The sequence below is a fragment of the Chondrus crispus genome, genomic scaffold (assembly GCF_000350225.1).
Source record: "Chondrus crispus Stackhouse genomic scaffold, scaffold_302, whole genome shotgun sequence".
NCBI classification, from domain to species: domain Eukaryota; phylum Rhodophyta; class Florideophyceae; order Gigartinales; family Gigartinaceae; genus Chondrus; species Chondrus crispus.
This window is the reverse complement of record NW_005179186.1, coordinates 54,629-65,037: the sequence shown is the minus strand read 5'-3', so window position 1 is coordinate 65,037 and position 10,409 is coordinate 54,629. Positions and strand designations below refer to the sequence as shown.

At 59.4% G+C, this 10,409-nt stretch overlaps 2 protein-coding genes; one reads left to right on the top strand and one right to left on the bottom strand.

Annotated features, from left to right (window-relative positions):
* The first annotated feature begins 1,193 nt into the window (after window positions 1-1,193).
* CHC_T00005625001 (hypothetical protein) lies at window positions 1,194-6,518 on the top strand. Its single transcript, XM_005717159.1, has one exon. It carries the CDS (start codon window positions 1,194-1,196, stop codon window positions 6,516-6,518), a length of 5,325 nt encoding a protein of 1,774 aa, XP_005717216.1.
* Window positions 6,519-6,604: 86 nt separating this feature from the next.
* Window positions 6,605-8,661, bottom strand: CHC_T00008386001 (Sel1-repeat containing protein). XM_005717158.1 is given in 2 exon segments: window positions 6,605-6,669; window positions 6,670-8,661. The coding sequence occupies 1 exon segment, from the start codon at window positions 8,659-8,661 to the stop codon at window positions 6,670-6,672; it is 1,992 nt and encodes a 663-aa protein (XP_005717215.1). The 3' UTR covers window positions 6,605-6,669.
* Window positions 8,662-10,409: the final 1,748 nt, after the last annotated feature.

Below are 10,409 nucleotides of genomic sequence, written 5' to 3'. Positions count from 1 at the left end.
AAGTGCTGCGCGACGAGCCTGCGAAATCGGACAAGCCAAGCGCGGAAGACCCTGCCGAAGAGCCCGAAAATCCGCATGCGGACAACTCTAATGACGACCCCAAGAAGCCGCGTGAGGAGCCCACCGAGGAGACCGACAAGCCGCGCGAGGAGGAGCCCAGCCCCGAGCCTGAGGGGCCCGAAAAGCCGACCACGGAGAAGCCCAGCGAAGAGCTTGCGAGGCCCGAGGGGCCGCGCGCAGAGGAGCCGCGCGAAGAGCCGGAGAGCCAGCGCATGGAGGAGGACGCCGCGCCGCCGCGCGAGGAAGTGCGACCAAATGAGGAGCGAGACAAAGACGCGCTTCCCCGATCGAAGAGCCCCGTTCCCGCGTCGGATGACGCGCCCGCCTCTGGCGATAGGGGCAAAGTCAACGCGGATGGGGCCGAGGAGACGCCTGTGAAGGAGGCATCAGCCGCTGAGAAGAGCGCAGCGCGCGCGAAGCAGGCGTCGTTCTCCATCTTCAACTTCTCGCTCAACCCCGCTGGGGGGACGCGCAAGCCTGCTACCGTCACCATGGACACAGACGAGGGCCCCGCGGCGGAGGGCGCCGTGGGCGATGACGCAGAGGGCGACGTCGAGATGGAAGATCAGTCCGATCCGGACAACGACAAGAAGGACCCGGACGCAGACCCGGGTCCGGAGGACGGCCGCGACGCCGAGGAGGAGGACGAGGAGGTTCGCCGCAACCCCGTCCCTCCGTTGGAGCCAGAGGCCCCGCCTTCCCCTGAATCCGCCGTCAGGCACTCGTATAGCACCCGCCGTCGCACCCGCTCGCAGGCACTCTCCCCGATGCGCACGCGCCGCCGATATTCGGAGCCCGCCCCGCGCGCGCCCCGGATAGCCGCAAAGCCCGGGAAGAAGCGCCCGAAGTATCCCAAGAAGGGTGATCGCATTCGCGTCCTGTGGCACGTTGATAACATCTACTACGAGGGAGTTGTGGACAATGTCCTCACGTTTAAGAACAAGCGTTTCTATGACGTCACGTACGAGTCCGCCGAGCGCGAGTACTATGTCGACTTTTCCGTCCGCAAGTGGCGTTTTGTCGACTCAAAGAGCGATGCGATTGAGGACGATCCCCCCGTCGAGGATGAACACGACGAAGAAGAGGAGCTGGACGAAGACCTCTTCCCTAAGCGAGGGGACAAAGTTAAGATCATGTGGCACGTGGATGGCAAGTACTATGCTGGTGTCATCAAGGATGTCCTGCGCGTGGGTAAACGCCTCTTTCATGATGTCAGCTACGACAAGGGCGACCTCGAATTCTTTCTCGACCTCAAGGTACGAAAGTGGCGCTATCAGAATCCTGACAGTGAAGGGGATGGTGAGGAAGAAAGTGAAAGTGCCACTGCCTCTAAGCGCACAAAATCCACGTCTAAGGGGAAGAAAACGTCTTCTCGACGCACGTCGCGACAACGCCCGGCATCAGATGAAGTCTTGTCTGGCGGCAGCCCAAGCCCGCTCCTAAGGCGTGTCGGACGCGGCGATGCGCCCCTGTTTGGTGGGTCGACACAAAAGGCTCGCGGAAAACCTAGAAAGAGCCTTCCCCCCCGCTTTGCAGATGACCCAAGAGCCCGGGAATCGAGCTTCTCTCCCCCGCTTTCGCCGCTCGGGGTACCCTCGCTCGACACCCCTCCATCCCTTGAATCACCTGTGCTGCCGATTCTCTCCCGCTCCCCGTCAGTAGGAAGAGGGGATGGAATGGGTTCAGGCACAGGGCGACTGCCAGATCCGGGAGATTTCGACAAGGATATCCTCAATTTGATCGTCGACGAAGTGGATGTGCCGCTCCCAGATCTATTCGAACTGCCGCGGAAACGGTCCCGGGGCCAGGACATTGACGCGATTACAGCCAACCTCGTTGAGCGTAAGAAGCAGAAGGCCGCAGAATTGCCTGGAGTAGAGATGGATTTGATTCAAACACCTCCTGGAAAGCGATCTTCCAGTTCAATCGCAAAGGAAGATGGAGACGCGATCGCTCCGGGCGACTCGGGTACTGGGAAACTGCATTCCACGGAGTTGGAAGACACGGAGGTCATCAACCTTCAGTCTCCCGATGAACAAAAACGCATGGCTGGTGAAGACGGCAATCGTCCAGACACGGATGCGGATCGCTCGCCAAAATCCAAGGAGGATTCTCGTCCACCAGAAACTCGTCAGTTGGCTGTTCGGCAACCTGGGGGTGTTGTGCCGGTTTCTGGGCCGGCACCAGATGGTCGTCGGCTTGCTGTCCGAAAACCAGATACGAGACAACTTGCGGTGAGACAGCCGGAGACGCGCCAACTGGCCGTGCGACGGCCGGAGGACCGAGTCCTGGCTGTCAGGCAACAACCTTCACGACAGCTGGCGGTTCGCAACGACTCTGCACCTTCTAACATGGTTGATTCTCGCCATTCTGCTGGGTCCCTTACCCGGGAGGTGCCAGTCTCTCGGCGCAGATCGCTCGACGTGGAGTACATTGATGACAGACGAAGGCCAAAGACCCGTGTGTCCGACATCGTGTCTGTGGCAGGTCTGGTTGCCAGAAAGTGGGCAAGTGAGGAGGTTGCAGTTCTCATGCGAAGAATTCAGACGTCACGCAAGCAAGTGCATAATATACGAAAGTATCAGGCCGCCGCCGAGAAGACTTTACGTAAACGTGTGAAGCAGATTGAGCGAATAGAGCAAGAAGAAGAGGAGCGCACGCGCGACCTCCCCAAGACTGCCCAAAATGCAGATGCATATCTCGATCTTGAGGCTCATCTTGGGAGCTTCAAGGAAGACCTGGTCGATCAAGTCAAGCGATATCGCCGTACTGTAGAAGAACGGGAGAGAAGTCTGAAGCGTCAATTCGCCGTTATCAAGGATGAAATGGCAGTGCAGAACACTGAGTTGTTGGAAACTGCGAAGACGATCCGAGCACTAGACCACGATGCGATTCCGGCCCTTTCACGTTTAGAACCGAGGCTGAAGAAGGTTGTGCCCGAGTCTGCACGCTCCGAGGTATTGTCGTCGCCCTCAGGCCTGATGCGAACCTTTCCGACTATTGGATACATGGAAAGCGAAGCAGCTCGTGGTTTACAACAGAAAGTTTCTGATCTTTCTCGGAAATCAGACTTATTATCAGCAGAAGTGAAGCGGTTGCAAGAACGCGAAAAGCAGCTGTCGAACGAAAAGGAACGGGCGCTTGTCGAGTTGACAAAGTCTCGCTATGGTATGAGCGGGGTGGCGTCGCCCCCTAGAAAACCTGTGCCCACTGCGCCTCGCCGGGACGTCGGAATAACTCCCTCTGCACCAGTATCAAAAGGAAGCAGAACCCTCAGGACACCTGCCCGCCCAGTAAGACCCGCGCCTGTCAAGCCTCTTGGATTAGTCAAGAAGAGGGTAGGGGTTCCGAAAGGAGGGGTAAGTAAAGACGGCCTGCGACATAGTGGCAAAGCAAATCGAAAAACGCTTCCTCGCACCTCCGGCAAATACAAGCCTCCACCGCCATTGCCGGCCACTCCCCTTGTTCCGAAGACACCGACTCGAGCTGCACCTGTGGCGAAGGGCCAAGTGGTCGTCCCGTCGCCTTCTGCACCGATACCCGTCAAGGTATTTCCAGCGCAGCTGGGTAAGCAGATGGATAAGCAGGCAGCGGAACTTCTCGCTCTCATCACCACAGTTTGGCTGCTACAGGACGAGGGACGCAGTGAACCCCCTAGAAAGCCTGGTGAAAAGCAAGACCAATGGGTTGAGGGCTGTGTGAAAGGTGCTCTACGACATGCGGTCACATACCTCACGACATGTTCTGGTATTATGAGCGCGAAGAAGACTCTTCTCCAAGAAGTGGATGGGGAAGCAGTTAAGACGACATGGATTTCAGCAGAAAACGATGCAGGAATAGAAGCGGCCCGCACCAACTACAAGCTCTGGGAACCGACGTTGGCGCAAGAAGAGTGGATCGTCGAAAAGAGAGTGTTGTGCGGACTAAATGTGTCAATCAGGACTGCAATGAAGGCAACAGCTGCTGCACAATTTTCCGCCACCATCATGTATGCAAAAGAAATTGGGCGAAGAGCTCTGGTAGACTTTGACGTTGTGATGGGACCCAGTTTACATCGCAAGGTTGGGGATACGGGAAATGTGGCTAGTCTAGCAGGAGCACAGACCCAACCAGCATCCGACATGGCCGCGGCTCTGAACCCTATGAGCAGCCTGACATACACTCCTGTGCGAACAACGGATCGGACTTCCACGCCAGATTCGTCTACCAAGGCAACTGCTACACGAGGCTCGGCACCGGGATCACAAGCGACAGCTCCAATACCAAGGCTGCCGGAAAGTGCGAGGAGAACAAAAGGTAAGGCTCCAAACCCGGTAGTTCCTACTGCCACACCTATTTTGCCAGCACCAACACAAGTGCCGCGTCCACAATCGGCGGCAGGTGCAAAGGCGTCTCTGCCGTCAAAGCCGCCGACAACTAGTCCGAGCCAACTCACCTCTACCACCCCGGCAGCAGGTGGGAGAACCATTGTACCGAAAACCTCACCAGCTCAAAATCAGGGAGCGGCGGTTCCTGCTGGCCCGTCTGCAATGAAGGCTGAGAAAATAACTTCTCAGTCAAAGGCAGCCGACGCACCAACACCGGATAAGATGAAGGGAGTACAGACTGCGACGGCAGGTGTGCCTTCGCCAGAAAAGGCAGCTGTCGGAGCTGGTGCAAGCATCAATGCTCGAAAAAGTGCAACTGATGACGCTGCCGGAGTGCAACGTGGGCAAGTGCAATCTGCATCGTCTGCTGGTAAAGGCGCTTCAGCAGGCGCAGCACTAGAAGCAGTGAAAGGCACAGATTTGGTGAGCGACGCAAGCGGGTCTGCTTCTAGGCCAGCGCCGAATGCCGTTGCAAAGACGTCGGCGCCAGCTGGTCAGGTTCAGCCTGAAAAGCCAAAGGGGCCCACCGGTAGCGATAGCCGTGGCTCTACGATTCTGCCTGCAGCCCCTTCCTCCGAAATGGTACCGATCCCTGCGCAGAAACCCGATGTCATTGAAAAAACGCTTGTCAAGCCCGCCACTGAGGGTTCCGGTGCACCTGGAAAAAAAAAAGCTAGTTCGCAATCAGGTGGTCAAGCGGGCACGAAGAAGTCGGGCGGCACCGCCAAGTCGCGCAGTGCTGGGTCTCGAAAGAGTACGAAAGCTGGTAGCGCATCCAAGGCACAGCCGTCATCTTTGAAAGCCGCCGCGGGACGCGACCAGGCTACTCAGCAGCCAGCAGTGGCCTCTGCGGTTCTAGGACAACAGGGGAGTGCAGAAGAGTTGCCGAACACCGGATCTAATCGAGTGTACAAGGCAAGGGGCAAACTGAGCGCACAAGTCACAACAAGTCAGATAAAAGCACCACCAGGGACGGCACAGATGCGACTACCGCCTGTACCAACACGGAGAACGGCACCCAGCATGAGACAGGATATTTCGGTTGGCGCGGGTGACCATTCGGACCCGCTGCTACCTGGGGGCGGAATGAGTGCGAGTGGCGTGCCTGGCGTGCAAGGAATGGACGCTTCTGATGGATCGTCGCTCAAGGCGCGAGATGTTGGCATCCCTCGGGTAGGTGGTAAGATGCCTTCCGCAAAACCGCCGAAGCAAGGATCCGGGCAAAAGGAAGGGCGTGCGAGCGGCAACGACCGGGGGGCTACACTACTGCGAGGCACACCGAGCTCTGCTGCCAAGGGCCGCAAGGGCAGCCAGAACACGCTGTTCCAGTCGACCCCCCGCAAGCAAGTAGGCTTCAAAAGTATTCCGCAGCCTGGTAAACGGCGGTCGGGACTGAGCAACCCCTCGTCCCCGTTTGACGCACGAGTACAGGCCGCGTACACGCCCTCCTTCGACTCTGTCCCGGCGTCTCAAGTAACGCAACCGTCGCAGCATCAAGAGGAGTACCGACGGCCCGCCACCTCGCAAGAGCTGCACACGGCGCTCGGCACGGGCGGGGCGCACGAAGCTTATCGTGAACGCGTAGACGGCGGGTCGGGGGGCATGTTTCCCTCCGGCGAGGGCGCCTACGGGACATACGGCGCGGCCATGCACGAGCGCGGGAACGAACTCGGGCACATGGACCTGATGAACCCGGCCACGCCGTCGGCCTTCCCGGGTCTGGATGGGTACATGATGAACGACTCGGCGGTAGGTCTCAAGCGTCTCCCAAATGAGGAACGCGAGTCGCTGCCGGCGACACCGAGCGACTTTCCGCCCGACCGGGTGTTCCCGGGGGCGCTGAATTCTCCGATCAACTTTGAGCGAAACTACGTGACGCCGGAAAACTTTGGGGCGTCGCGGAATCCCTACGGCGCGGGCGCGAGCTTTGGGCCTGGGGGTGGGGGGCCTGGGGGTGGGGGGCCTGGGGGTGGGGGCGCTTCCGGGCTCGGGCACTTGATGAACCCGCAACAACAGCAACAGCAAGGCCAAGCCTACCGCGGACAGCAGTTCCAGCACCGGGCTCCGTTCCAGCGGGGAGGGCCGAGATAGAGAAGCAGGAAAGGGCACGTGCCTGTCGATGTTTATTGATCCTGTTCCGCTTGACGTTTTGCGTATTGTCTCTGCCGAACCAAATCGAAAAATAAATCTCGTTTACAAATCCTATAAAACATTTCGAGTACATCCTCGGCTCTAATCGCCTCTACCCTCCCTCGACTAGCCGCCAACATCGCTCAGCCAACCCCCTCTCCACTCGGTCTCCAGCTACAAGCTTTCTCAACTTCCCCCTGGCCATTCGTCTACTCCCTTCGTCCCCCCTCTCCATCGCCTGTGCGAAGTACTCCACCGCGTTCGCCTTTGCCTTCGGCACACCCTCAGCTCCGTTCCACAGCAGTTCCGCCAAGTTGCGGCACGCGTGGTGCCGTTCCCCACGTCCAATCGCCACCTCGTACATCCTCACCGCTGCTCCTGCGTCCCGTTCCACCCCCTTCGCCCCGTGCTGTAGCAGCAGCGCAAGGTTGTTTGCTGCGATGGCGTCGTCGTGTGCCACCGCCAGCTCGTACAGCCTTCTCGCAGCTAGCCCGTCTACCGGTAGCCCCGCTGCCCCGTCGTGTAGCATGACCCCCAAGTTGACGGCCGCTGCCGGGTACCCTTGCGCCACTGCTTGCTCATAGTACATCTTTGCGCGCAGGCCATCCACGGGGATCGTGTCCCGCCCGTGGTGGAAGATGAGCCCCAACCCATTCGCGGCTTCGGGGTCTTTGGTCGCCACGGCTAGCTTCCATAGTCGCATGGCTTCGTGCACGTCCTTCTTCGCCCCGCCGGCGCCCCATCGGTAGATCCAACCCAGTGCCGACTGCGCCGAAGTTACTCCTTCCGCGGCACGCTCAGACAGGTAGGCAATGGCCGCCGCCCCATCGGAGACGTCACTCTTGGTCCAGCGTTGATCTACAAGCGCCCGCCGGAGGTGCAGCAGCTCCTTCTCGGACCGCCGAAGGTAGCGTGCTGCGGCTTCCCATTCCACACGACGTACTACGACTAGGGGCAGGCAAGAGAGGCCGCTCCGCGTCTTGTCGTTGAGCCCGATCACCTCGGGCTCAGCTTTTTGACGCGAAAGGCTCCAGGTCGTGCTTGACGAACGTTGGTCGGCTCGTGTGACATCCACGCTAGGCTCGCTGGAGAGCTTGGTGGGGTGGGAGGCGGTCAGCGATGTGGATGCAGAATCTCCGAGGTTGGCCTCGTGATCGCCAAGGGCGTGTACCCATTTGAACCCTACGGCCTTGTCGAGAAGCAGGAAAGCTGCCTTTCGATCCGTTTTCAACAGCGAAAGACCTCGGCCAAACATTAGGCCCTGCAACACGCTGTCAATCTGACGTTTCACGTCTCGCATACAGACTCGCTGTTTTAAGTCGCGTTGCATGCACATCTGGACAAGGTCCTTGGTCTCTGCTGGAATAGTACGACCCTCCTTTCCGTCAAGAAAGGAAGATTTTTTGGCCCATGCATCTCGTGGTGGATGGTTCCCCGTAGACATATAGTACAAGAGTCCACCGACGCTCCATACATCGATCTTGGACATCCGCTCTTGCCACTCCAGGCCCCCGTTTGTATCCCCCTCTGAAATGTTCCAGTCCTTGACGAGAACCCCGTCTTCAAACGCATTGTCGTTGCTCTTAAACACGCCATCAGATGAGCTCCGTCCAACGTGTCCCCGACCGTTCTCCGCGACGTCGCGACGTGTCGATCGGACACGAAGATCCTCGCGCAGAAACTCGGGGCCCCTTGCAGCGACGCGTCGTCCAGAGCGATCGGTCAGTGACGAGATCGGAATATGTCCCAGACTGTCCGAGTTGGCATCGTCCTCTGTGTCTGCATAGTCGTCAAGGTTATCATCGGCAAAGAGGGCATGCGTCTCCGAGTCGAGCGCCTTGCGTCGACTACTTCCGCTGGATCCCGAGCGAGCGGTGACGGTTCCCGTCGCACCTGCTATACCATTGCTGCTTCTACGACGAGGTTGCGGTCGTGGGCTATGACGTCCGTTTGCAGGGCCCCTTCCGACCATCGGCCGGCGACTGCGATCTCGGCTCCGTTCACGTTCTTTTTCTCTCGTATGGTACAACCTTCGCCACATGCTCGTGGTTGCTTTCTCGGGAGGGCAATAGCCGGCGATGTTGGAATTGGAGCTCCATGACATTTTCTTTCGGGTGCCACCGGCCTCACTCACCGAGGCAAAATCCATGATTTTGACGGTGAAGGGTGAGATTGTTGGGGTCAACGACTCCACAGAATGCGACGGCTCTTCCTTGTTGGTTGCGTTTGTGTTTCTTGTAGCGGCCGTGGTCGTTGTGCTTGTTGAGGCGGTTGTAGCGGTGGTGGTGGTGGTGGTGGTGGTGGTGGTAGTGGTCAAAGCGGCAATACTATCGGTCTTTTCGCGGCCAACGAAGGCGGTGGCTGTGCGTTGGCGCTTTTGTTTTTCTATCGACGACGACGCGGTTGCGTCGGTCGCCGAATGCGGGTGTGACAAGGGCTTCCACAGATCGCGATTTACGTCGGCGCCAACCGAAGCATCCAACTCATTGTGCAATGCGACTCGCTCCAAGACGGTCAAGGCCTCCGTGACTTCCTCGACTTTCGGAATGTGTGGCAAAAGATTTGGCTTTGGAAACTTGGGCTCCAGATCATTCCGTAAGCGTTTCTGGTTTTGCGCGACAAGAGCAGCCACGGGGGCGCCCTTCTTTTGTGGCGAGCCAAATTCATCAATGACGACATCAGGTTCCGCACCCGCCGTGGTGACGACACGCGGGGTGGGGAATGGGTGCGGATCGATAATATTGACGGCGGGAGTTGTTGAGGTTGTATTAATATAATCGACGGCGGTGAGTGTGGATTTGTCACTGTTGCCGCCGACGGTGGAAATGGAAGCGGTGGGGTGGATTCCACCCAGGCTCTGGAGGTGGCGATCCGAGGACGTGGAAGAGGTATCGATATCCAGCGACGCAGAGGTTGGACTGAGATGGCCCAAGTCTGGCGGGTGCGCGACCGCCACGGCGGACGCGTTGAGCGTGGCAGAGGGGACAAGCAGAATGTTTCCCGGATGGATGTCCTGGTGCGTAATGAGCGGATCTATTTTCTGGGCATACACCAGGGCGGCGACAATGCGGTCCAGGACACGTATCTGGGTGACAGTGTCCGACAGCTTTCCATCGCGCACCAGCTTGTCCAGACTAACACCATTGGCGACGTCCAGGATGAGGTAGCCGACGTTGGCATCATCGGATGACGAGCGCGACAGCGAGGCCCTGGGGTGGGCGGGGCCAACCGATGACGCGGAAGACGAGGAATTAGAGGGGTAGTGTTTCTTGGAATTCTTCTTCGGCATGTGATCCGCGGCGTGATCCCAGTGTCCGCCGAGCATGGTCGGGATATTCGGGCTCTGGCCCAGTGCATAGAGGTAGTCGCCCTCGCGATAAAAGCGATGTCTATCGCATCGAATAACCATGACGGACACGCGCGCGCCGCGCCACATGGCCATGACCCACTCGCCGTCGGGCACGGCGGCAAGGGTGCGGCTGCGGAGCGGCGTGATCGGGCTCTCTACGAGCGAGAACTCCCACGGGCGGCGCTTGGGCTGATCCGGTAGCGCGGGGGCGTGGGGCGCGCCGCCGATGCCGCCGCCGGCGCCGCCGCCTCGAGCAGAGTCCGAGTTGAACGACGTCGGCCTGAGCGACGCCAGGGCGCGCAGCGCGCTCTCCTGCCTCGATGCCGGCGGCGGGGTCTCCGGCGCGGGCGGCGGGGCGTCGCCGGGCGGGGTGTGCGCGGGATAACACAGCAGCGAGCGGTCTGGGACGGCGGGGAGCAGGCCCTGCGCGGTGGGCGGGAGCGACGCGGCGCGGGCGGAGGGGGCGAGGTCCCTCCTCCTCTTCATGTCGCCCGTGGAGAAGA

What these genes read in the sequence shown, in the direction of transcription:
- CHC_T00008386001 (XM_005717158.1), bottom strand. Translation starts at nt 8,661, where the DNA reads ATGTCATGGAGCTCCAATTCCAACATCGCCGGCTATTGCCCTCCCGAG.
- CHC_T00005625001 (XM_005717159.1), top strand. Translation starts at nt 1,194, where the DNA reads ATGTGGCACGTGGATGGCAAGTACTATGCTGGTGTCATCAAGGATGTC.